The sequence below is a fragment of the Harmonia axyridis genome, chromosome 1 (genome assembly GCF_914767665.1).
Source record: "Harmonia axyridis chromosome 1, icHarAxyr1.1, whole genome shotgun sequence".
In the NCBI taxonomy this organism is placed as follows: Eukaryota; Metazoa; Arthropoda; class Insecta; order Coleoptera; family Coccinellidae; genus Harmonia; species Harmonia axyridis.
The window spans coordinates 8,844,193-8,871,195 of record NC_059501.1 but is presented as its reverse complement, the minus strand read 5'-3'; the positions used below and the strand labels follow the sequence as shown (position 1 = coordinate 8,871,195).

Here is a 27,003-nt window from a genome sequence, read left to right as displayed (position 1 = left end):
TAATGTACAGATATTCACGAGATAACTTGAAAAAAATATAAATGAAGAGAAGTTCATAAGTGATCCCTAGCAATTGTTGATCAGTGTATTCTCATAAAAGTATTATGGATTTCTTCCATATCTATCCTTATCATCATGAATTACTTCACAGAAAATAGATTGTCTTTTTTTGGCCGCTTGTTCCAGTAGATAAACAGTGGATTACCCTTCTTCTACATATTTTAAGCCAGTGGCTTGTATTTCCCAATTATTTATGCCTCTTGGGAGATTGACGTCCACGAGTCCTTCCACCGTTTAGGCGGTCTTCCCAGCGGTCGACGTGTTCCTGGATTTCCATCTCTTACTATTCTGGCAATTCTTTCCTCGTCCATCCTTTCCACATGGGCATTCCAAAATCTTCTTCTATTGCGGCTCCATCGAACTATTGGATTACCGTTTTGCCCAAATGTCTGTAAACCCCGTATTATCTGCACTGAGTAGGTCTTTTTCTTGTCTATTTTGACCCCTATTTTATGTCTATTTCTGAGTTCGTTTCTGGCAGGATCACACTGACCTACTATGCTTTTTTTTCAGGTCTTATTATGTAGAATTTCAAACCTTGAAGTAAGTTCAAAGTTGTTTATGTTTTGTTAATAAATATTTGAGAGATTTTATACCACATTGACTGAAGTTAGGGCGCATCAATTTTTTCCCTATTCTGCTCGAATTTTGGAACAAGTTTGAAGTTGTCATATTTACTGAACCTCAAGTCGAATTTTGCTCATTAATGAAGCTTTTGAGAACCTGTTCTGAAAATTTGAGTCCAGTGAGTTGAACCTAATCGTTTGAGACCATTTCCAACTCAACATTTATGTACATTTATTGTAAGGAAATTAATTATATAGCGATATGTACGGATACAAGCGCTTAAAAATGTTATTGGTCGAACTGCATTTTGGCATTTCAAGCATCAAAAATATACCTGAAAGTATGGAGAATAATCTTCCCGTTCAAAAAATTTCCGTTGAACTGACCTAACCTAATCTAGCTGATGCAGCTAGGGGGTGAATTTCATAGGAAATGTCAAAAAGTACTGATAAACTATAGCGCTATTGTGGAAAATTTTTGAACCCCAATTCATTATTCGCTGGACTCTTTCTCACCAGTTCTACTATAGAGATAATTCTCCTTATCTCTACTCTCCATATCAACAAAAAACACCGTGTTTACTACGGGGTTAATTTTTAGCCGAGATTTGTCTCGAATGTTTGGGTTCGACTCACTCACGAAGAATTCGAGATCAAAATTCAATTCTTTCGTTGTGCCTTAGTATATGTACCTACATGGTCACTTTCAAAAGAAAGGTAATAGATACTTGAAATTGTTAAATGGATAAATTCGTTAATCGGTTCCAGATTGAATTAAATTTAGATATCCGTTGTAAAACAGTGGAACGAAAGTTCATGCCAAGTTTCATGGAGATCGTATCATTGGTTGATAATTTTTTTTTTGTTAATTTTCGATATTCTATTCGAAATATTTCACTGATACTTTGTGTGTGTATAAAAATCGAAAGAAACAACTATTTATTGGAATTCCTTCAATAACTGGTTAGTCTAATATTTCATTTTAGCAGGGCCGTCGCTAGCCAAACTGTCGCCTGGGCAGAAAAATGAAGGAAATCATTGAGATAAAGTCATAAGCTTTTCGGCGCTCATTATTATTTCATATATTTACAGGTTTGTGGTCTCCAAGAGTCCAGTTAGTGCATGAACGAGAGCTCGAATGCTTCTGAATATACATTAGTGCTTTTTTTTAATTTGAAATTGGCGTTTCAGTTCCATTCAATCTGTCTAAAATGAATATGAGTGGTAATTTTGGGTTAAAAAAACTATGTACCAATAATCTCAATTATTCTTATTAATAAATAATGATCAACTAATGTAATATAATGGTATAACTTAATATATAAGCTATAAATGTACTTAACGAATAATTATTAATAAATATCAGACTAGATTTGTTTTTTGATTCTTCTTTGAATATCTACATTAAATTAGATGTGTCCATTGTACGATTCCTTTCAACTGCCTCTAAAGAAGGAAGCACTTGCAACTGCATATTGGCGTTGTTCATATGAAAACATGGTCCTTCGATGCAGATCGGGCATATGGTTCCTGGTAAAACACCCAACAGTTTTCTGCAAAGGAAAAAAATGCTGCAAATTCCAAATTAAAACTTTACGATTATATTCAATGCATCTGAGTAATTTGGAAAATAAATGAATCGAAATTTTGATGATAACATCAGTTTCATATTTCAAGTTGGCACCGCTAGTGCCATAACACTTTTTTCTTGTTAATACTAATCTCCAGAATTAGGGAGCGCAATACGTTCAATTTGACTTTGGTTTTCTATATTGAGACAAGAAGCATTATCAATACACGAAACTATAGGTTGTATCGACTTTTCAAACAAAAATAAATGTAGCGTCACTTAATATTCCCTCAGCCCTATTCTCTAACTCTAACAGAAACAAACGAATAGGATCGTAATCTAAGAAATCGGAATGTTTCACTTCTATTGTATCGCATCCAAATTTGGTATTCTGTATTTGTATCCAATTCTTCATCCATTGCCAAATGTTATTCATAATTGATATCCATAGTAATTCTACTCGAGTTATAGAATACCAATTCGGAAAGATTCCGGTGCATTTCTATTCGACCCATACCATCTCGACTCGATTCGATTTGAAGTTGCAGAATAGAGCTGAATATCTCACTTCAGACTTAACTCTAAGTTCCGAAATTTTGACATGCATTTTTTGAAGTTTGGTACTAAAGAGGAAAAAAGTGATGTGGCATTGATTGTGCCATCTGTGCACCAAGCTCAGGACGAGTTATTCTAAAAATACACACCTATAGTGATGGTCTATGTGAGCCTTCTCAATCCTTTTGTCCTTAGCTCGTCGGTTCTGAAACCAAATCTTGATTTGTGTCTCAGACAGTCTTAGAAACTCGGCCAGTTCGCATCTCCTACTTCGACTTATGTATTCTGATCGTTGATATTCGATCTCTAATCGAAGAGTTTGCTCACTAGTGAATGTGGTCCTCTGCCTTCTTGGTCTACCTTCTTTTCTTCGTCGTCTAGCTACTACAAAAAAATGAATCATTCAATATTAACATACACTACAATATAATTTATATATTTCTGTGTTATCTTTATCGTTCTACGGTAAAGTCATCACGCTCCGTCATGGAAGAAAGGGTATATATGGCAGGGATCACTGAGTTGCTACACTGACGATTCCATCAGTGGTCCTCGCCTTTCCTAAATGTTACAGTAGGTATCTAATTTACATGTATCATACATAAGCTATTCATTGATTCCGAGTTTACCGAAGGTAAAGGAAGCATTGTGTTAATTTTTCTATCCGATTTAGAAATTTTCGATAGCAAAATGGATTTCAGACCATCCTGATCCTGAATAATTTTCGATTCGTGTATGTCTGCTTGTTTGTCCAAACAATTTTGTAAAAACCTTAACTTAACTTTAATTTGTATATGATTTTAATGATAATGATAAGTCAGTTTGAGCTAAAGATGGTTCTATTCAAAATTCAACTTTTCTGCGGAAAAGTGCCGCTTGGTTGCAGAGTGACTTTTTCAATTTAGAATGTGCTTGACACGCGCAAATGTTAATAAATACCCGGGATTTCATACAATATTAATCCGATTTTCATGAGATCTGCCTGATATTCGAGATCAGATACAAAAAGTTCAATGGAGTTCAGCTTTTTGAACCCTCTTTCACCAATGAGATTACTCTTATATTCCGAATTTTGATCGAGCAAAGGTCTTAAATGATAATGTTATACTCAGTCACTTTTGACGAATTCGAGGATGTCCCTCCGGTCGTAAACGCAATAACTCCCGAACATAAAGAGCTAGAAACTTGAAATTTTCAGGGTAGGTTCAAGCATACTATAATATGGTTGAAGTTTCGACTGCCGCAATTGAGTTCTTTAATGGGCCTAATCCTAGTGAAGGTTCCTTTAATATTGCCGATCGATATATTGTTTTCCTATTAATTTCAAAACTGCAGATTCGAAAGCGATGTGTAGTGACTCATCCTCATATAAACCCGCCGGAGCCGTAGTAGAATGTGGCGCGATGCCCATAACGCCACCTCTCGGGCAGACGGAGTCATTAGAGATGAAAATTTGCATTTCGATTCAAATGGACAGTTTGATCATGATGCTTTTGTCTTCAGACATTGAATTTATGATCAATGCGTAAAATAAACATTGTTTTCCACCTACCTACATGTCGAATCGTAATCAACCCAAGCCCGTGAGAATCTCCAGGTACGGCAATTAATTTAAGCGCAGAGGGTGCACACACACACTGGGACATATGGCGATTCACGGGGCTTCTCGTTTCCGTCAATCACGACACATATGTCATCCTGATACGAAGGACCAGAGGTTCGGGTTCGCACGGTCAAGAGGGCGATCATCTAAAAGTGCAGTTTACCATCCCGTTCTGCGACAGTTTAAACGATGATAATGCTTCCGAACGTATCTAATTACCGTATATCCTTGTTGGCCGATCGGTACACCTAATTTCACACCCCTGTTTTGATTGAACGCATTCAGCTGATGCGATTAGCCGACGTGAAGCGTTTAGGTTTATTATTTCCTATAGTTGATCGGGCGATTATTATTTTCGTGGATTTATGTCGTGGAGTATCTTGACTCATTGAACAGGAAATCTGAAGATATATCTAGTGGGGTTTCCCTTTAGATTATTAGTACCTAAATCGAAATTTTCAAGTTTTAAATATAAAATTTTTCGTTCACAAGTTAGCAGGATCAGGATGTGATGTTCCTGTTAGACACAAATGTAAACCCATGTTGCCTAGATTCAGATCAGCATCAGCATCAGCCATGTTTCAGCGATCATTTACTTTCAATGCATTCACACCTTTGTATAGCATTACGAATCTTTTCAGTTACTGTTGTTACAATTGTTGGTTGGAATCGTTCTAGAAAAAATAGTAATTTGCGTAACAAGTCCGGAAAATAGGGTTTTTTTGCCGGAAAATAGGGTTTTTTCGCTTACGCTCGTCCTGGAAGTCTGTGAGTCCAAAAAAACCATTTTCGGGCGTGTTGCGTACAATATTTTTTCGGCAACCGCGTAGAATAACACTATCGCTGCTGCTTTCCATATTTTATTGCGATTGCGATCAAAAAAACATGCAAATTGTTGACAACAAAATCATATGAACTGTCAGCTGTTTTCTCGGTTACTATGGTAATGATCAACTGCATTTATTAAAAATATACCTACCAAGATTCTCATATTCACAATAACACTAACAACGTGATTCTTTTCCGGCCTAGTCCGGAAAGTACGTACTTTCCGGACTAGGCCGGGAAAAGCTACTTTCTCAGAGAAAAAGCGTCCGGGAAGTGAGCATTTCCCGGACGGTTACCGAAAATAGTAATTTACGTAACAAGTCCGGAAAATAGGGTTTTTTTGGACGAATAAACAAAATTCCAGGACGAGCGTAAGCGAGTCCTGGAAGTCTGTGAGTCCAAAAAAACCATTTTCGGGCGTGTTGCGTACAATATTTTTTCGGCAACCATGTAAAATAACACTATCGCTGCTGCTTTCCATATTTTATTGCGATTGCGATAAAAAAACATGCAAATTTTTGACAACTAATTTCATATGAACTGTCAGCCGTTATCTCGGTTGCTATGAATTCTATGATTCTTTTCCGGCCTAGTCCGGGAAGTACGTACTTTCCGGACTAGGCCGGGAAATGCTACTTTCTCAGAGAAAAAGCGTCCGGGAAGTGAGCACTTCCCGGACGGTTGCCGAAAAAAATGATTTAGCACCCTCAAATTTTCATCTCATATTTTGGATCATCTAGAACCGAAAGTTGAATAAAAAAATCTGTTCATTTTCTGTTCGCACTATAGATTTATTCCTGGATTGTCGTGGATGATACAAATAACGAATGTTATAACAAAACACCTATGCTTATTTCTCCAAAACCATTTTGTTCATGATTTATTATTGCTTTTTAAGTGAACGTTTTCTGTTAACGATAAGGTTCGACTAACTTATGTATAATCCGCAGTTTTCTTCAATTCTATCCGTAAACACGATAACTCCCTTCTTGTTTACGGAAAAAAATAAAAAACTTGAAATTTTCAGGGTAATTTCAGAGGAAACACTCCCACGTGGTGTCTCAGTTAAAAACGAAATTAGAGATATATATTCTTACGAATCACCGATTTTTATGGGGTTTTCATATAATTTCCTTAAACAATAATCTACATGGAAGACAGTAAATATTTTCAAATTGCGAATGAAAAAAAAATTGGTAACTTTTCGTTTTTCCCACAAAATTGATGATATTTACTTTGTATGTACAAAGCACTGATATATTTTAAAATATTCGTGAAAAAACCTACCAAAAATCATTAGCAAAAAGGTAAAATTATAATTTCGTGAAAGTCGTCGTACATTGCTGCCTCTACAACTTCAAGTTTGGTCATTGTAGGAGCGCCAGAGAAGAAATAAATGGGTACCTAAAAATTTAATTGGTACGCGGAAAGCCACGTGGTGGTAATCCCTCGTTAATTGGCAAAATCCCTTTGTTTTCCAGATATACTACTACAGACTTGATCAGGATGAAATCTTGCATTTGGATATGGGTATAAGAATTTCAAGTCTCACTCAGAACTGCATCTTGATTGATTGCATCACCAGAACCATAGAATATTAAAAAAAAATATCGAAAAATACCAGGTCCCAATATTTCTGTGACATTGTGACAACATAAGTGATTGAGTTCAAGCTGGATGTCAATTTTCGTGTTGATCGCTTCGTCAGAACCTCAAAAAATTCAAGCAGAATGTTGAAAAAACCTAAAATTTCAATGATAATAAAACCTGCCAAGTTGAAATTTTCTTGTAGGTGTGTAGGTAATAATAATTTCGAAATGCTCGGGACAAAGGAAAGGATCCTATCATCAAAAGTTTAAAAAGACCCCCATCTCGAAAAAAAAACCAACATCAATGACATATGACATAATAAATCATATCTCATATCTATATGTTCTGTTTCAAAAACCGCATGAAGAAGCGAGTGCTCGAAAGCTTCTGACATCAATTCTTTTATCGAATTTTTCTCATAGGTATTTATCATATTATTGTATGGAATTCTAAAATTCGAGTTGAGATAATTACAATTCAATGGGTTATTCGAAAGATTTAGATTGATTGATACTCATAGAAGGTTTTCAATAGATTCTTTCCCTATTGTCTAAAGTGGGGTTGAACCCTTAGTTGTTACAGATTAACCGTGTTCAATCGAATGTTCCCCCAACCATTTCAATATAATTTGCTAAATAGATTGTCTAATAGATTTACCATCACGCAAGTCATAGATGATGAGGTGAAGAGGATGTTCCTGTAACATTGTGGCAGGACCGGACGGGCCCCGCAACTATATTGAAATCTTCCAATTTATTCTTGAACCACTATTCCTTCTAGTTTTCAAACTTGGTTTGTTATTATTTACATTTGAAAATTTTATAGTTTTGTTTCTCTCTATTTATCTGAGTGTTTTGAGAGCCAATATTTATAGGGTATTTCCAAAAGGAATGGCAAGACTGTATTATTTGTACATATTTATCATGTCATTTTCATTTGTGTTCAGTAGGTCATTTCAAATCATGGAAATAGACATGATCCAACAACGTTTAGAAATTGTTTCATCAAAATTAGTGTTCATTTGTGAATACTGAGGGAAATTCAAAAACGAGATTATTCAGTAATCGACCAACTATTCCTCGTACTTGGAGTACTTTCATATTTGTCTACAATAAGACGAATAGTGAGTTGATTGAATGAATAATGTCGTCCATGATTTTTTTTTTAATTTCTTTGAATACCTACTGTATTTTCACTTTATTTTATTGAAAATCTTATCAACCTTAATTTTTACATAGAAAAAGTGTCAGGGTCATTCTTCAAAATCCTCTGAGACCATTAATTTTTGGATTATTGTTTAAATTCACGTCAAAAATGGTGAACATTTTGCAGCATTTTTGGGTCGTTGTGGATAACCTTCTTGGAGGCAATAGTGAAACTGGTGGAAACATTTGAGCGAGCTATTGGGGCAAGTTTGTGATATAAATAATCGAAACCATGTGCGTTGCTCAAGAACAACTGAGAGTACTGTTGCTGTAGCCCGTAGTGACTTATTCGATAATTAGGCTGATGCAAGATGCAACTGTTACTGTGAATTAATGGATTGCGCTACCGAGCATTGATTAATGATTTTTTTTATGGAAGGAATTGAAAAATATTGATGTGGACGACATTTATTTTAGGCCAAACGGTGCTACGTGCCACACAAGCAACGAAAAAATCGCAATTTTGGAGGAGGTAATCAGAATTGGTCACCAAGATATTGAGAGAGTCTAGACACTCCTTCTTTGGGGTCACGCGAAAGATAAGGATTATGAAAATGCTCCACAAACGATGAAAGACTTCAAAGACATTATAGACGTCAGAAGAGTCCTCAGAGTAATGGAAGTTTGACAATCGATATCATGTTGCAGAATATGAGTTGACGTCAGTTTGACAGATATTATGTTGAACTAATTTGAAATACTCGTGATAAATCAGAAGCCTATTTGAGTTCTGTCAGCCGTCAACTGACACTATTCTATCAATCCAGAGAGTATCTGCATTCGAAAAGTGCGGAAAATTATAATTTTGATATGAAATTCTAGAATTTCGATTTCAAAAGTAGCATGCGTCTAAATATGCTATAATTTCCAGATTTCAACTGAAAATGAACATTATTTAAATTCGCAGGGCCGTCGCCAGGACCGGCAAACCAGACATTTTGCCGGGCGCCAAATTTTATGGGGCGCAGTCAGTAAATAAAACAAGACATATTTTTTGACACAAAAATGTTTTCTTAGTGAAAATTCCTCTCTTTGCAGTTAAATAATAAAATTACCAGGAGCCAATTTTTTAAATGGAATAGGCGCTCTCAACTAGAGTTATGAAAATAACGGGTGTTTTTTTTCGAGGTATATAACTTTAAGTTGGCATTACTGTTCAAGATGGCGACCGATTTAACAGCTGTCAAGTGATTTATTCTCAGTTTGGTTTGGCAATTCATCATGAGTAGACTCACGCCTGAACAACGCTTGCAAATAGTGCAATTTCATTTCGAAAATAATGGTTCTGTGTGGAATACGTATCGCGCACTACGTCCATTTTATTTTGTTTAGCGATGAAGCGCACTTCTGATTGAATGGCTACGTCAACAAACAAAACTGCCGCAGTTGGAGTGAAGCTAATCCTCAATTGTATGTCGAAACACCGTTACATTCAGAAAAACTGACTGTTTGGTGCGCTTTATGGGCTGGTGGAATCATTGGACCGTACTTCTTCAAAAACGATGATGGCCAGAACGTTACAGTCAATGGTGATCGGTATAGAGCCATGATTGGTGACCGCCTAATTTCACGTTTTGGGCCTGTGAATTGGCCTCCAAGATCTTGTGATTTAACATCGCTAGACTACTTTCTGTGAAGCTATGTTAAGTCATTGGTCTATGCGGATAAGCCACTAACCCTTGACCATTTGGAAGACAGCATTCGCCGTGTTATTGCCGATATACGGCCATAAATGTTGAAAAAAGTCATCGAAAATTGGACGTCCAGATTGGACCACATCCGAGCGTGTCGTGGCGGTCATATGCCAGAAATCATATTTAAAATGTAATGCCACAAGATTATCTTACGGATAAATAAAATTCATGTCAATCGAATAATCCATCGTTGTTTTATTGCAATTTAAAGTTCTATAGCTCTAAAAAAACACTCTTTACAAAAAGGTACTTAAATGCACTTTCAAGAACTAAGTCGTCTTTTTACTATAGAGCATCGTATTTTCAAACAATGCAGGACGTTTTTTGATGAAATCGACAAAATGTCCTTCGATGAATTTGACAAGGGGATTTAAAGTCAAAAAATACAATTTCAAATGGAATTGAGGGTTACACCAAAAGGAAATTCAGATAAATAAAGCAGAGCAAGGCGGCGAAAATTTATTTTCAAAATGTCTGGCAGCGACCCTGTAAATTCGTAATGATTAAATGCTCTTCATTTTCCCGAAATCATTTGTGCCACCGAAACAAAATCGAATTTCTGTCATAAAAATGACTTATAATGAATTTTGAATAGTAAAAATTCCAAACAATTCAACCCAATCGACCAAAATACCACCCTGGATCAAAATCCCGCCCTATCCTCAGGACAACAATTTCCAGAAAAAGAATGCTAGGACGTCGTAGGCGGCGTGCAGATACACGTGTATTCTCCCACCCCCACCACAGCATCACAATAAACAGTCGCATTCGGACTTGTCCAACCGAGAGGTGTAATCTTATCATAATAATATTTTACATTTCATATTGTTATGGACTTAAGTCGGTCGCATAGCGGCTCTGTTCGTCCGCCATGACAGTTCCAGCAACGGGACTGTGAAAATGGGAAATCCATTCAAGTTGTGGCGGTGTGAAAATCCACCCCTACCCCTCGTTCTGTCGCTCCATCCCGCTTTTAATAGGCTTTGAAATTTGCCGAGTTTTCACGAGGCGTTCAACCGTTTTCATCATTTATTGTAATGAAAATCCCTGGATTTTACCAGGAAACTGTTGGTTAGTTGCATGAAAATGGAATTTATACGGTTCCGGATTAGTTTGATGTTTTCGAAAAAACTAAACAGATTTATTGGAGCGAACACAGGAAAATCCACTGCACCCATAATTCTTGCTATTTATGGAAATAATAACAAAAAAGGTAAAAATTTATAGGGTGTCTCATATAAAACTTTCCATCTGAATATTTCGTTGAAAATATTTTATATATATCAGGTGTGTGAATAAGTCTTTCCCGTTTTTTGTAAGAGATGGCGCCACCAATACTGTGCGAGTATTTAATGGTTACATATGTCATAATCAAAGCTTATTCATCTGTCAACAATTCCACAGTAACACATTAGTTGAAATTTTTTCGCATCATAAATTTTTGAAATCGTGAAAATGTCGAAATTTGAGCCGAGTCGACGTCATTTGCGGGAAGTTTCACTTTATTGGTTCAATTTGAAGAAATCTGCTGCCGAGGCGCATCGGTTGCTTCAGGAAGCTTATGGAGAAGGTTGTGTCGATGATTCAAGTGTTCGCGGATGGTTTCGACGCTTCAAAAGTGGCGATTTCGACGTGGAAGACAAGGAGCGTTCCGGGCGGCCGCAAATCTTTGAAGATCAAGAATTGGCGACTTTGCTTGATGAAGATTCGTGTCAAACGTAAGAAGAACTTGCTGAAGCATTGGGAGTTGACCGAACAACCATTTCCAAGCGTTTGAAAGCCATGGGAATGATCCAAAAGCAAGGAAATTGGGTGCCGTACGAACTGAAGCTGAGAGACGTCGAACGGCGTTTTTTCACTTGCGAACAGCTGCTTCAGCGACATAAAAGAAAGGGTTTTCTGCATCGTATCGTGACTGGCGATGAAAAGTGGATCCGTTACGATAATCAGAAGCGAAGAAAATCATGGGGACTACCCGGCCATGCATCATCATCGACGGCCAAGCCAAATATTCATGGCGCCAAGCTCATGCTCTGTATATGGTGGGACCAGCTAGGTGTGGTTTACTATGAGCTTCTGAAACCGAATGAAAGGATCACAGGCGAGGTCTATCGACGACAATTGATGCGTTTGAGCCGCGCACTGCGAGAAAAACGGCCACAATACTACGACAGCCTCGACAAAGTTATTTTGCAACATGACAATGCTCGCCCACATGTTGCACAGCCGGTGAAAACATACTTAGAAACGCTCAAATGGGAAGTCCTACCCCACCCGCCGTATAGTCCAGACATTGCTCCGTCTGATTACCATCTCTTCAGATCGATGACGCATGGCCTGGCTGACCGGCACTTCCATTCCTACGAGGAAGCCAAAAAATGGGTGGATGACTGGATAGAGGCCAAACCGGTCGAATTTTTTCGCAACGGGATTCGTATGTTGCTAGAAAGATGGGGAAAAGTTGTAGCTAGCGATGGCCAATACTTTCAATAATTCATTTGTAACCATTTTTTCACAATAAAGGCTCAAAATTTGAAAAATACGGGAAAGACTTATTCACACACCTGATAGTTTGATGACCATTTTTTTCAATTTTTGAGCTGCCATTTCCCGAATTGGTCGAATTTTCAGCCAGAAACTCAAACGATAAGGTTCGACTCAGTGATAACGAATGCACCCTCAAAAGTATACCCTGTCCATCCGTCCGTAAACAAGATAGCTATCGAACGGAAAGACCTAGAAACTTGAAATTTTCAATATGAGTTCGGATCTCTCAATCCACGATTAATAAGGTTCCGTAATCCGTAATTATATGACCATTCGAAATTTTGTTTTCCCAATAATTTCAAAACCACCAACTTCGCCCAAAGTTTCATCTTGTTCGCGTCACCAAAATCAGAAGAAAATTCAAGAATATTATCGAGAAGAATGACCAGATATTACCGAGAAATCAGAACTGACCATAGACGTATCAATTGGGATATAATAAGTCTATGGAATTGATGGCGTTGAAATTTTAGATGTAGATATAAAATAAAATTTCAAGCTTGGTGTAACATTTCACGCTGATCGTTTCATCAGAACCATGGAAAATTCAAGAAGAATATTGAGAAAGATATACCCAATATTCAAGCGATAACGTATATGGAATAACAATTTCAAGCTTCGAGCAAAATTTCGTTTCGATAGCGTTATCAGAGCCATAGTAAATTCAAGCAGAATATCATATAAAGAGGTGGTTTTTCAAAGATTTCAATGTAAATTATTATTACCCATGGGCGCCCGCAGACATTTTTTTCAGGGGGGGCAAAATGAAAATTATTGTAAAACGATAAGGCGTCCATGATTGTCATTGAAAACCGAAAAATTGTTGTGAATCCATTACTTTCCTTTTTTCCTTGCCCTTGAGAAAGTTATATTGAGGGTGTTGTGCTGAAAACTGAGACAATCAAAATCTCAGGGAGGGCCATGGCCCTCCCTGGCCCCTGAAGTTGGATTATATTCTTTCACTAGCCTAACCTTTCTATCTGTGAATCTATCCATTTTCAAATTATACTTCAATGATTTATCGACAACTAATAGAAAAACGACTGTATAAAATGATTAAATTTGAGCACCAATTCTTGATGAACAAATCAAATAGAAGTGTGATTTTCGATAATTTTTGTCTTCACAATACCTTCAAACGGATGACAATTAAATTTCGTTACAACTGCTGTAAAAGGGAAATATCGCCTTTATATCATCTCTTATATGCGTTCAAAACAAAAGATTCCGCATGATAGTCTCAAAAACCATGTAGTATTATTCTGAAAGTTGAAGGCGTTGCACAGTAATTTTGATGTCAAAAATGCACCACGCACTGAAAGTCCAATTGTCGAAAATGTCGATAAAATCATGGACATTGTCGTGCCCAACCGTCAGATAAGCACTGCTTTGATTGCTCAAGAGCTGATGATAGCACAAAATATCGTTTGGAACCATTTGGATGAGGCTGGTCTCAAGAAGAAACTCGATATATGGTTAACCCACGAGATAACCCAAAAAAAAACTTAATGTACCGAATTTTCATCGGCGAATCGCTACTGACGCAATAAAATCGACCCATTTTTGAGGCAGTTGTTGACTGGTGATGAAAAGAGGATCACTAACGACAACGTCAAGCGAAAACGGTCGAGTCCCCAAAGAACAATGTATTAAGTTGTTAAATCACAAGATCTCGGTGGCCAATTGTGATCACCTTTTTGAGAAATAACACGCCTAAGAAACTTTTCTTGCAAAATTGAGATTGTTTCGTTGCTTGTGTGGCATATAGCGCCGTTTTGCTGAAAATGAACGTCATCCACACCAAGATCGACCAGGAATCGACAAACCTGGATTTTCGTCAACACTACGGGCTCCAGCAGCTCAGTTTCGATTCTTCACATCACTAACTTGTCTCAAAATTTTGTCAGAATTTTCCTCAAAATTTTCCACCTGTTTCACCATTGCAGGCCGAGAAGGTGTTTCACGATGATTCAAAAGTTCTTTAGTTTTGCGAACAGTGGCTGAAAAATTTTCAGCATTTTTGTAGTGAATTTTAATGCGTTATTGAATCGTGTATAGACCATTTTGAGCGATAGCGTAGTTTTTACGTTTTTAATGTCAAAAGTGACAGATTCCAGATAGCGGGCTATTCAAAATGAATCCTCCTATCAGAAAAACCCTGTTACATTATTTCAATTTCACTTACAGAATGCTGATATTCCTGCTGCAGCTGCAATGGACAAATGAGGTGGTGGATCGTTGCCCGAATTGAAGAAGAATGGTAGAGGTGTAGGTATCATTGGAATTGGTGCTATCAGATCTGTACGTGATTTTTCATCATCCTGTGTATGTACATTTTTGGTTTTAGAGTCTTCCAAGTGACCATAAAGTCTTTCGAAAAATTCCCTTGGTGAACAAGGTTGCGAAGTTTTCGTTTTTTCGGATGCCATAGGTTGAGAAATAGATAACTAAAAAAATAAAAGGAAATATATAGGTAATTGAAAATTTTGAAACAGTATGAAGAAATTAAATTTCTATAAATATTGAGCGATAGAGTTCAAATATGAGTTTCTATTCTATTTTGTCATTGTTCAATATATTATATTTTGAAGAAAAATAGGTATTTTATTCTCCCAAAAATCCTGGAATTTAAGTTTTCAGGAGTTCAAAGATTCGAAATGTATCAAATTTATACTATTTATTTATAAAAAATAAGATAATGAAATTCTGTAGTGATATAGTATAATGACAACCATGCATTGTAGAGTAAACAATAAACAGTGTTGTGATGGGACACAGTAACAAAGCCTACGCAGAAGCCGATATCTTGAGAACGACTCATCTTATCATAAAAATACAAAATTCATGTTTTACATAAAATATCGGATTTTTAGAGAAAAACTGTCGAAAATTTCAAGTCAGAAAAAATAGTATGCGGTAGTTTTATACATTACTTCTTAATTTTTTTTTCAACAAACTACCCCTAGAAATATTTTTGCGAAGGAAATTAGTCATCATAAGATTTTCCGTCAAAAGTTGCGCCTATAAAACACAATTTCTATTGAAATCAATTGAACGTTCCACCGTTATCTCAGTAAATGATAATATAATTCGGATGGCTGTAATTCTGAGAGAAAACATTTTCGATTTTGTGTTTTTAAAAAGTTTTTTTCTTATTTGATGGGTACTATGACCACCTGAAGTGGAAACAACCTGTATAATTAAAACAACAAAAAAAGATCGGTACTGAATTTCTTTTACGAAGTCCTAAACACCTATTGGTTTCTAGGTAGGTACCAACATGACAGAATTTCAATATATGAGTCAGAATTTAGAACATAAAATATTCAGACAATTTTGGGATGATAGTTTTAAATTTCTTTTAAAGATTTTTTTCATTTTTTTTTTCATTCATATTGCATTTATATTTCATCAAAAAATATTTTATAAATTATTAAAAAAACTATTTCTGAAAATATGATTTGACTTAAATATGAAAGTAGGTACATAGGTTAATTGTATTATTTAATACCAAAGGATGTTTCTAATCAATGAGATTTCAACGAAAATTAAGAGGGGTCTTTCATATAATTATTTATTGTAAACTATTGGTCATTCATTTGATATCCGCCTTCATGATATTAGTTAATATGTATGTCTATATATGATTATAACGCATACCTATAACATATATGAAAAAGTCTGATGAGTAGATATTATTTTATTTTTTTGTAAACAAATTAACAATTTTAGGAAATCGATAAGCGAAAAATATGAGAATACAATTTCTTTGCAAGTTAGTATTTTCATTTGAAAGACGTTGAAGCTTTAAAAATTTATGCAAAATATTACAATACTGGCAAGTTTCGTTCTTCTCAATTATTTTATATGGGAGATATTCAATAAAAACGATAATAATCTCTAAATTAAGGATGCATTTTGCACATTTAGGAAAACAATCTCTTCAAAACTCTTTCATAAATGTCAATCATCTTTGAATTAATTCGTTCAAATTCGACGGATTATCCATTTCAATTTTTTTTAATTGATTTTTTCAATGAGGTAAGGAAAATTGAAAGGAAGATAATAAAAACCTTTTTAGTAAAAATCATAATTTGGACGGAATTTTCAAAAAAATTTTTCAATGTTTTGAAATGATCTAGGCACTCACCCCAAATGCGAATTGAATTCAACAAAACAATAACCAATTTACGAACAACCGATATGCGTAACCGAAACAAATATCATTTCTCCACTTTCAAACAACAGGGAATGACCAAACTAACCCTCAACTTATCACAATATTTGTAAATCGGCGCCGTGGAAGGCGGGATTAATTCATTGGGGGCGGTTCCTCGATCGGCCAACTGCTATTCAAGTATCGTTTCACATTTAGCCCCGTCTTGATTCGAAAATCTCCCGTTGTTCGCACTTAATTGCAGATAAGGGAAATTTTCTGACCGGAAATTGGTAAATTAGTGGGGGTGAGAGTACTTTTGTCATTGCCCGAGTGGACTTTGAAAATCAGGGGGTGAAAATAGGACCCCGATTAAGAGGCATTCAGGCTTATTCACTAATTTACATTGATTAATAATTTTGTTATTCTTTAATTTCTTATTGAAGGAGATATAACGATTTTTGTAGAGAGATTGAATTTTTACGGTTTTTTCCAAAAATTTCGAATTCAAATTCCTCCTAAACTATGGGGACTACGGAAAATCGGTAAGCAGAGTTGGTATTGGCAGTTCATGGTTATTCGAATCCCACTCTTGCCTGACAATATTTGCCTAAGACACACCCTCTCAAACCATGATGGAAAGGTGTCTCTGCTGCAACGCGTCAACCCTTGTAAATTCGCGGGTGCCAAAGTAAGTGTGGCGCGAAACCCAGAATTCTATCTTTTGAGCAGACATAGTCACTACAGTCTAATCGTTGATCCTTCACAGAAGGATCTGATTTCAATGTTCTTAGGAAATGTTTGGTGTACCTATTTCGAATCGACTTAGGACTTCGTTGCAATAGTATTCTCTTCAAATGAAATTATATCGAAAGCCCACTATGTGAGTAAGATGTTTCACCACTTGGTGAAAGCTGTTCAGTTTATAAATTTCATGGTGGTTTCAAAGCTATTCAGTCTCTTTTAGAATGGGTCGCTAACTTCAAATCAACGTAATGGAAACTATAACATTTATAGTCTCTTCTTATATTAATTTCTTTTTGTTTTCACATTTAATTATAATATATGCGTCGCCGTGGTGAAATGGAAGGATTTAAAAGATTTTGTTTGGATGAAGAAGAAGCCCTTCAATATAAATGTGTCGGCTTATTCTGAAACAAATACACAAACCCATATGTATATGTGGAGAAACCAGGAAAGATTTTTTGCTGAGGTTATTAACTGTGCTCTTACACCTTACGTTGAAATGTATGATGCCGCGTTCACATTTCCTCTGCTAATACAGAAATTTATCTATTCATGCTCTACTGATTGTTAACAATTTATTGTATTGCTCTTTCTCAAAAGATTTATATTCATCGATTGAATTATGTTTATGAGAAATAAACTTCCTTGTGTTGCAGTTTCTTGCAATTACTTTTTTTTTTGAATTGTTATTCGGATGATTGAATTCAGAATAAAAAAATGTAATTTTTTTCATTTTATTACATCGATTGAGAGATCTCAGAAAATTAAATGAACCAAGTTTAAAGTTCCAATTTTTTTATTTCGTAATTTGTAAATTTCTTAAACAATATTATCGGTAATCCATTTCTTGAAACTGAAAACTCTGGTGAAAACGTCAGGTTGTCCAACGCCACAAGGAACACCGAAGGATACGATTCCAACCACAGAAGATCCGTCTGATAAGGGTCCACCAGAGTCTCCCTAAAATAATTAAGATAATATGTTATAAACATGTTTAAATTTCGTGTTGAGATTAGTTAAAAGTTAAGTACTTCAGCAGAAAAAAAAATAGTTAAACTAGCCAATTTTGCTTCATTGGTTCTAAGAATTCATCCATTGGAATAATTTGAGAAAACATTTCAACCCTCATTAAAATTTCTACACTTTACTTTAGAAAGTGTTGGGTCCAAAAATCAAATGAAAAAATTCAGATTTTACCTCAGGTACTATGAGAACTATGTATTTGCAGGAAACATCATTTTCAATGCCGAATTGATCCTCCCAGTTCGGGAACAAAATCCTTGAATTTTGAAGGCAAAATATTGAGGAAAAAAATTTTAAGATAGATTTCTCGGAAACTCAACACCATTGTATATATTCATGAAATGAGATTATTGATACTTAATACAATATTTTCTCCTCTACAGTGGCGTACCCAGACAAAAGCTCTGGGGGGGATAAAGAAAAAAAGTTTGATCATTCGTTTCCGATGTCCTTTGAATTTGAAGACACTTCTTGAGATTGATTTTCAATTCGAGTAGTTCGGAGCTTTCACCTCAGAATCTCATTAATTTTTACCTGATTGTTTATTTTTATCATCAATTTGGCATTTATAGCCCGTAAGTAAATGAGGATTATGCCGTCTGATCAGATCATTTTTATAACAGCTGGTTGATGAATTGATTAAATTTTTACACAATCAAATCATTGAGCGTTGTGACTTATAATGGATATTCCTTCTGGGGGGGATATATCACCCTTATCCCTCCCCTTGGGTACGCCACTGCTCCTCTAGTACCCCTAGTTTTGGAATTTCGAAACGAATGATCTAATTTGAATTTCGCCGCTGGATTCATTGAAAATTTTTATTACGTGTTGAAGAGGAAATAATAAGACGAAGTGTAAAAGTTCCAGTGCTTTGATATTATGATATATGAAAATGAACTGTCTTTCATTAATCGAAAAAGGACAGATATTCATTTATTACTTACAGAAAATCTTTTTTTTATTCTTCTTGTGTATAACGGTTTTTAAAATTAGATATCTATTCTACACGTTTCCAAATTTAAGGAATAGAGAATAAGATCATTTGGCGAAGATTTCTCCATTACAATTACATTTACATTTCTTAAGAGATAAATCAAGGAGGGATACATTTACATTACACTTGGAAAAATCATTTAAAATAGCGATTTTGAGCAACTGTTTAATATCCGTAATTGTAGGAATATAGGGAAGATTTTTTCAAGAAATTAATAGCCAATTTGAATACTAATACTAATATTTGTCATTAGACTTCGATTATTATGTATTTACCCATGTAACGTTAAACGAAGGAGTATCTACTTACTTGACAAGCTCCTCTTCCAGGGTCTCCTCTTGTACATAGGTTACTGGAAAGAACTTGAGAAAAGGATCTACGACATTGGCTATTGGAAATCGAGGTCAGTTTTATGGTTTTCAAGTTTCGTACTACTTGGCCTGGGTACTGAAAAAAGAATTTCACATAGGAGACGCTCAGCCATTGAAATGTTTTTCTACAAGCGTGAGCTTTCAACTCTTTTCCCACGCGCATTTTAAGTCAGAAAGAGTCACTTTCCCACAAAGTGCGGAAAAATCCCCTGCTATTTATTTTCTTTTTGAATAATTAATCAAATCTTCAGTTTCAATTCATTCCAAGCGCTTGTAGAAAAAATATTTTTCCTAACTTTTGCGGAAAGAATATTTTCCACACTCAACTCCTTGACCTCCTTTCCGCTAGAGTTAGGAAATTAACTATTTTGCACAACTGCCTTAAAAAGCGACAGCTTTTAATGACAGCTAACAGTGTTAAAAGTGAAAGAGTGTTAAATATATTTTTAAAACAGTGTTAAAAATATTTTCAGCACTACATTTTTAGGTAGTGCTCCTCCTGCAGACTCTTTAATTTCCACAGGAACAACCAAATCAACACTTTTATTAATTATTCCAAAATCCAAAATATATTAAGCAGTCAAGAACCCAAGACAAAAATTGGACAAGAACGCAATTTAAATGACACCGTCTTTTTTATTTGTAAACAAGCATTTGCTGCTCGTAACGTTTGAGATTCACAACAACTTTGAGATTATTTGCATATCAAAATGCATTTTGAAGTTAAATGTCATTCCAAATTTGCCCATTTTATTCAAGAATAAAATAATTAATTTAGAGCATGTGAATGATAACCTAATGAAAGAAGGTTGATTCAGGTAGAATTATAGTTTGGCGAGACTTTCTCGAGCCAAATGCCGTAGGTGCGCCCCACCTCTACGGATTTCGGTGTTTCATCCTGAGATTGCTGATTGACTCTTCGGTTAGGCAATCCAGCAATCACTGCCTAAGACACCCTCTAACACCATCGTGGAGTGGTGACTCTGTTGCAACGCGTCGAACCCCATAAACCCGCCGGAGCCGAAGTAGAGTGTGGCGCGACGCCCATAGCGCCACCTATCGGGCAGATAGAGTGACTGCAATAAGTATATATGAGTATTGGGCTGATTATATTCTAATTTTGAGTATCAGTACTAACATCAAATAACCTGTATCTCAAAATTAGAGCTAATAGCACATCAGCAATCAGTTGTTGGATATCCGGCATAAAATTATTTTTTTCTCGTTTAAAGAGATTTTAATAAAGTTTTGTATTCATTCAAGGAACCATAATTTATGAGTTTAGTTACCGATGATTTTCCCCATCCAGTTAATGTTAACTGAACACCCCTAGGAGTGTCAACTTTTGGGAGGTTGATTGTCTTAATCTTTTCGTTGAATGAAATGGTTTCCCTCAACTTCAAAATAGCTATGTCGCTCGTAGACCTTGTCCTATCGTAGGAAGGATGAAGAATACCTCTTTGAATGGTGTATCTTTTACCAGTTCCATCTAAAGAATTAGTACCAGCAACTACAGATAGACGACTCAACGTTTTCCTGGAAAATGAATTGTTTTTTATTATTAAGTAATAGTAATAATGTTATTGAAATATATTTATAAATCCATAAAATTTAATGAACGCATATGGAATTGAACTAGTGCCTCCTTGATAATGATGATTCGCATGTTCAGTTGTGCATGATTCGTTGCGATGACACGTATAGAGAAGTAATAGTTTTCTCCTTCTTCTCTCGTTAAAAAAAATCTGCCATTGAATATTTGGGAAGTTTCATTTCTCAATGATATTCATATTATAATTATCTATTAATATTTTATTATTATTATTTTATTTTATTTATTGTAATAGTCGCAGTAATAGTGCAGGTTTACGCCTCTAAGACTGATCTTTATTACTTTTTTTCTCAGATTATTATTATAAGGCGAATAATATACTCTTTGTCAGCGTAAAAAATTAAACAGGAAAAGGGGCGTTATTATATTTATTATTAGGATTATGTATAATACATAAAGCTTTCAACATACCAGAGTGGACAGAAAAAAATAGAACATTGCCTTAGACAGAGATGAATATATATCATAGACAAATGTTTATCTATACTATGAATTCAGCAACACTGGCTTAGTAATCAGATAACAGAAATAGTAAGCACTATAAAGACGAATAGTAAAAGAGAAGCCAGTAAGTGCGTAAGGGAGAAAGAAGAGATCCGAGGAATCGACAGAAACAAATAAAGGTTACAATTTTTGGGTAGAATGAAGGTTCAGAGAACGATAAATAATGTAGAAAATTCAGTAAAATATAATTCGTATAGTAAAATTCGAATTATTCAATATATCATCAGTTAAATGAAATTAAAACTATTTTTTTGACTACCACGCAAAATATTTAGCTTCATGAAGCCACAGTATAGCGAAACAATTGTTGCAGACAATTGAATAGTTTAGTGGAAATTATTTTGTTTTTATTTAATTTATGACGAGTTCCCACCAAATAAAAACCTAATTCATTTATTTCATCAGTTATTATCCCCTGGTTCAGTTGAGATTCGATAGTTGGGAAAATTAACAATAATAGCTGGAATTATCAATTTTTGTATAAATGATCACTCACCCCACAATACAATGGGCTGCTGTGAGAATCCATCTATTTGCTATAATCGAACCTCCGCAAATATGCTGCTCTATTTCCTGGATTGACACTTGGTAAGGATATGCTCCATTTTTAGCATCTTGTCCACCAACTATCCTATGATCGATATCATCCTCATCATCTTCTGGATCCTGGCATTCAACTGAAAATATTTCATGAGCCAAAATTCGGAAGAACCCATTAAATATTGAATTCTTTTTTGAGCGCACGTACCAGTGAAGTTGCTGTACAGTCGGGGATAAATTCATTGCATGGAAATCGTAAAACGTATCAATCTTAACAATATATTTATTGATAAAATTCGCCGAACTTTCTTTATTTTGTTAAGATAATAACAATATATGGCATACTGGATACTCAATATAACACATAGAGAACGAAAGTTTCGGGAATTCTTCAATATTACATAGCGGATGGTGTTTTTCAAAGTAGTAATTTTTGAAACAATTTGAATGACAGAAGATAAAATCATCATTTCTCGCCTTAAAAAAATTGTGGAGGTAGTCCAATATATACCATTATAGTAGATATTCATTATAGAATCAAATTTCATTTGCCCCTCTTTGTGCGCCATTCATTTTGTCACGATGTTAGTATTATGTAAAGCCGTCCATCTGGCAGTGAACACAATAAATTTCGAAAAAAAAGAGCTAAAGGCTTGAAATATTCAAAATTCAAAACGGATTCCACGTTTTCACGTCTTTCAGTAAACATTTTGAAGTTCAAATTACAGGATTAGGACCATAGAAAACGGGCAACCAATTTGTACTAAACAACGTGTTTCATCAATATACTCAAACTTAATCAAGGCTACAGAGAAAACAAACAAAATAAATATGACTTGTAGATTTTATTCATTTAACAAAGTATTACTGTTCATTTGCAATAGGTACCTACCCTTGTTACCTAAATGTTCTTGTTGAATTCATTAATGAACCAAAGCGTATTAATGGTTTCAAAGTTATAATCATCGGGTTAATCAGTATTTCAAGCTCCATGTGTTATTTTATGGCGATCGCATCATCAGAACCAGAAAAAATTCATGAAGAATATCGAGAAAAAAAAACTTTATATTTCTTATTGACAACAAATGTGGCTGAGTGTATTTTACATGTGTATATTAGAAAATAACTATTTCAAGCTTAATATACTTGATTGTACTGATTGGTTTCGCGTGGTCAAAACCATAGCAAAGAATATACATATATGAAAAAACAGAAATACAAACTTTAGTTTGTATTAAAAAAACTCACCATAATAGCAAACTAAGAGGATAAACATCAAACATTTTACCAACAACATATTGGAGTATTCTTCCCAACGACAGAATAGATGATGAGGATAAATAACGACATATATAAATGAAAATTATCAGCAAACAATTTGTAATTATCATACTTCCAAGTATAGTTTTTTGCCATAATGTAATCTACTCGGAAACGTTCGTTTTTTCAAACTAATTATAAATCGGTTGGTGCGTTTTCTTTCTCTTTAAATTTACACAGGGGAAATAGTTTCGGCTTTATGTAAATAACGAATTCTAATCGCCACGAATTATTAGGTGCTAAAATAGAATTGGAAATTCCGGTACCTCCTGAATTTTTCGAAAAATATTCGAGTTATGTTGAGTATTGATAAAGTTGGATTTTTGTCCATCCTATGACATATCACCTATTTGGATCCATTGACTCATTGATGATATCACCATTCCCTATAATGCACAGATTCTGGAATGTAAAAAATTTTATTTTCCGCATTCTAATTTCTAAATCCAGTGGCAAACTTTTTTTAAAAGCAAAGGGAAATCCTCATGGGCAAACTACCTCAAGAAATGACGAAAGAACAGTAGATTACTCACATAATCAAAAAAATCTGTACCTATCACATTACAAATCTATTTGAATTGTGAAAACTTTCGGGTAAAAATTACATATATTCCAATTATTTATTTTTGGAAATAACGGAACCAAAAATTTGTTTATCCAAATCAGAATTTTTCTCAGAAACTGTAAAAGTAATGAAAATGGAGTAACTACACAAACACTGCAAATTTTGCACTTCAAATATAAAATTATCATTGAAAAAAATCTCCAGCGAACGATACCGATTGAAAATTTCAATAGATGCGCCCCTTCGATTTCCCTTGTATCCGCCCCTGCCTTTACTTAGGTCTTTTGTTGCATTGTTGTAATTTTCCAAATCCTTACTTACATATGTCATAAATTCCAAGATTATTGTAAAAAGACCAGCACAAGAACGATAAACGATGTTGCGTTGGCCAAAACATAAATAAGAATCACGAAGAATCACCTCTCTATATGTATATAAAAAAAAAATTGTATTATCTTGCAATATAAAATATGTTTATCGAGTCTAGTTGTTAAAATTATAGTCCTTTGGCGAGACGTCCCCAAGACAATTTCGAAGCTGCACTCTCTCCCTGAGGATTGCGGTGTTTAATCGTCAGTTGGGCATTCAATTCTGTCAAATCACCTAATGTCAATGATATTAGGTCTAGGCAAATTACCTTTCATTTCCATAGCGGAGTAGGGTGACTCTGCCGTAGCACAGCCCATGACGACATCTATCAGGCCAGCAAAGAGTCACTACAGTAGAATTATCGAATGTGTGTGGCTTTTTGTGTTACCCGCGTAACGCGACGCACGAGTGCCCTGCACCCTTGCTAAGGCTATCTCTGCTCCCCTAACACCAGATACTCTAGCTCGTCCACGTCAAAAAATTAAGCAACCAATGGATGCGTTATAAAATTCTGCCTTTTCTTTCGCCATCCCTGCCACACTATAGTAACGCCACTGCATAAACAAATCCGCTTTTAAGAACAACACTGGTTGATTAAGAGATAACCCCAGAATTTGTAGCAGGTAAATAAGTGAAAATGTGTAAACTTATCAGGAAGGCAAATATAACGCTTTCAGTCTTTGAAAAGAGGGCTAATAATCAACCCAATCTAGACCTTGTTTTTAGGATTTTCTTTGGTAATTTTAAGAAATAATAATATAAAATTTGTACATTTCTTTAATCTGAGTTAGACAAACTTAATAACATCAGTCTGTGTTCTTTCTACATGAGTTACATCTATTTATTTGAGGTTAAGAAGAAAGTCGACAATGGTCGGATAGAGTTGAAATTATATCAATGCAACTTGATGTCCGACAGAAGTCTGAATCTTCATCACTTAGATTTGATTTTACGTATAAATTAATTTTCACCACAAATAACAAATGTGACATTGATCATTTCCCGGTATATATTATATTTATTTCAACATATAAGTAACAAGAATTGAAATAAGTAATCACAAATTAATTTCTAGTATACTATTTTGATACACCTACAAGAGCTGGTCTGAGCACTCTATCATGAAGTTTATAACCAATTTTGGATACAACTACAACTGTCCCAGGCTCCTTTCCTTGTACTTCCTAAAATAAATATAACATATAAGTTGCAGATAAACCAATATATTTTCTTTACACCAATCAGCATTTCATAAATGACTTACTTGTTGGAAAAGAGCTTCATGGTAATTTGGATCAAATTTCTCATTTACAGGATTAACAGGTTCAAGACCATATCTTTTGAAAACATTTTTCATTTGTGCTTCTGTCATAACCAGTCCTTCATATAAGGTCTTTAAGTGGGGATTTTTCTCATTAAGTTCATTTTTGGGCACAGTTTCAGTTGCCTTCGCTAAAACATCTGCTACATCTAAGAGATCTTTACAGAAGCTTTGAATTCCAAATATTTTAGCATCTGCTATTTGTTTTGTTAAACGCTGCCTCATATTTTCACCATCTGCAAGTGCTCTTTTATATTTGTCCTGAAAAAAATTACATTTTATACAAAGCAATTTTATACAGGTAATCAACGCAAGGAATTTAATTGAGTATTATAAAATCTTGTAATTATATTTAATGATAACCTAAAAAACTTTTAAAGGTTTATTATCAATCCAAGAAAATGTCTCTGGTACACACATTTCAACTACCACTGATACAGGGAAGGAATATTTCATTTGATAACAGAAAATTGTTTCAAAATGGAAAATTTTATTTTTCAAACATTGATATGATGAGGGATTTTGCATATTGAATTACTACTCTTGTAGTTCCAAGTGATCATAAAGCTTCGAAAATTATCGTCAACCTTACGCAATAATTTAATGATGAATAATCATACCGTTAAGTCATTATTTTTTTCTGTAAGATCCAAAATTTTCTTGTTCAGATGTTCTGTAATAGCATTGGATTTATCTTCCATGTTATTTGGCTTTCCTTCGGCTGCTGGAGGAGCCTGGTTTTCTGAAGATTTTTCTTTTTCTGCTGCTTCAGTGTTGTACCTCAGGTTGGAAGTCAATAATGACCTTACAAAAATTTCAAACATTAGTTTTAAACGTCGAAACTTTCTTGTATGCATACCTGGACATCATCTGAATATTCTCATTAATGTATTTACTACATTTCCACAAATGAGTAACCCGTAAAGCCATTATTTTTTTCGGACTTCTTACTAATTTAAAATTCTGATAAGAAATAACCAAAATTCTTTAACAAGTTCAAAATTAAGGTTAAGTCATAGATTAAACTTTTCCATTTTTGATATCGGAAAAACAAGGTTCATCTGTCAACTCAAACATGGATGAAAATACATTCCTCAACAATTATTGCGGAAAGCTTTTATAAGGACACAACATTTCTCATAAAAGATATTCATTTCATGCATGTATATGCAAACTTCTAAGAAAAACTGGAAAAGGATTTAATGCAGCAATGAAGTTGACGTTTTTAATGGAACGCACATATAAAACGTCACTGGGCTG

The 27,003-nt window shown here is 34.8% G+C and overlaps 3 protein-coding genes across 3 annotated transcripts; all 3 read right to left on the bottom strand.

Annotated features, from left to right (window-relative positions):
• Nucleotides 1–1,906: 1,906 nt before the first annotated feature.
• Nucleotides 1,907–16,479, bottom strand: LOC123688585 (homeobox protein rough-like). The gene is made up of 4 exons (XM_045627172.1): nucleotides 16,369–16,479; nucleotides 14,404–14,665; nucleotides 2,901–3,135; nucleotides 1,907–2,179 (listed from the first exon to the last, which is right to left on the bottom strand). The coding sequence occupies exons 2-4, from the start codon at nucleotides 14,645–14,647 to the stop codon at nucleotides 2,026–2,028; spliced, it is 633 nt and encodes a 210-aa protein (XP_045483128.1). The 5' UTR covers nucleotides 14,648–14,665; nucleotides 16,369–16,479; the 3' UTR covers nucleotides 1,907–2,025.
• A 1,362-nt stretch (nucleotides 16,480–17,841) lies between these two features.
• On the bottom strand, nucleotides 17,842–23,570 carry LOC123670635 (chymotrypsin-1-like). Its single transcript, XM_045604149.1, has 5 exons — nucleotides 23,417–23,570; nucleotides 22,125–22,305; nucleotides 20,802–21,048; nucleotides 19,451–19,588; nucleotides 17,842–18,081 (listed from the first exon to the last, which is right to left on the bottom strand). Exons 1-5 carry the CDS (start codon nucleotides 23,463–23,465, stop codon nucleotides 17,941–17,943), a joined length of 756 nt encoding a protein of 251 aa, XP_045460105.1. The 5' UTR covers nucleotides 23,466–23,570; the 3' UTR covers nucleotides 17,842–17,940.
• Nucleotides 23,571–25,181: 1,611 nt separating this feature from the next.
• LOC123676771 (grpE protein homolog, mitochondrial) lies at nucleotides 25,182–26,992 on the bottom strand. Its single transcript, XM_045613010.1, has 4 exons — nucleotides 26,603–26,992; nucleotides 26,364–26,547; nucleotides 25,687–26,004; nucleotides 25,182–25,606 (listed from the first exon to the last, which is right to left on the bottom strand). The coding sequence occupies exons 1-4, from the start codon at nucleotides 26,671–26,673 to the stop codon at nucleotides 25,502–25,504; spliced, it is 678 nt and encodes a 225-aa protein (XP_045468966.1). The 5' UTR covers nucleotides 26,674–26,992; the 3' UTR covers nucleotides 25,182–25,501.
• Between the last annotated feature and the right edge of the window lie 11 nt (nucleotides 26,993–27,003).

Bases quoted from the DNA above. Each gene is read 5' to 3' on its own strand.
- LOC123670635 (XM_045604149.1), bottom strand. From the start codon at position 23,465: ATGTTGTTGGTAAAATGTTTGATGTTTATCCTCTTAGTTTGCTATTAT. The intron at 19,589-20,801 runs GTAACTAAACTC...TTCTTTTTTCAG, and splicing joins CTGGATGGGGAAAATCATCG to TACCCAGGCCAAGTAGTACG. The intron at 18,082-19,450 runs GTAAGTAGATAC...TAATTATTTTAG, and splicing joins CTGGAAGAGGAGCTTGTCAA to GGAGACTCTGGTGGACCCTT.
- LOC123688585 (XM_045627172.1), bottom strand. From the start codon at position 14,647: ATGGCATCCGAAAAAACGAAAACTTCGCAACCTTGTTCACCAAGGGAA. The intron at 3,136-14,403 runs GTAAGTGAAATT...ATTTTTTTGTAG, and splicing joins AGCAGGAATATCAGCATTCT to TAGCTAGACGACGAAGAAAA. The intron at 2,180-2,900 runs GTGTGTATTTTT...TTTCCTTTGCAG, and splicing joins CACATAGACCATCACTATAG to AAAACTGTTGGGTGTTTTAC.
- LOC123676771 (XM_045613010.1), bottom strand. From the start codon at position 26,673: ATGGCTTTACGGGTTACTCATTTGTGGAAATGTAGTAAATACATTAAT. The intron at 26,005-26,363 runs GTATGATTATTC...AATTTTTTTCAG, and splicing joins AAAAAAATAATGACTTAACG to GACAAATATAAAAGAGCACT. The intron at 25,607-25,686 runs GTAAGTCATTTA...TATTTATTTTAG, and splicing joins ATGAAGCTCTTTTCCAACAA to GAAGTACAAGGAAAGGAGCC.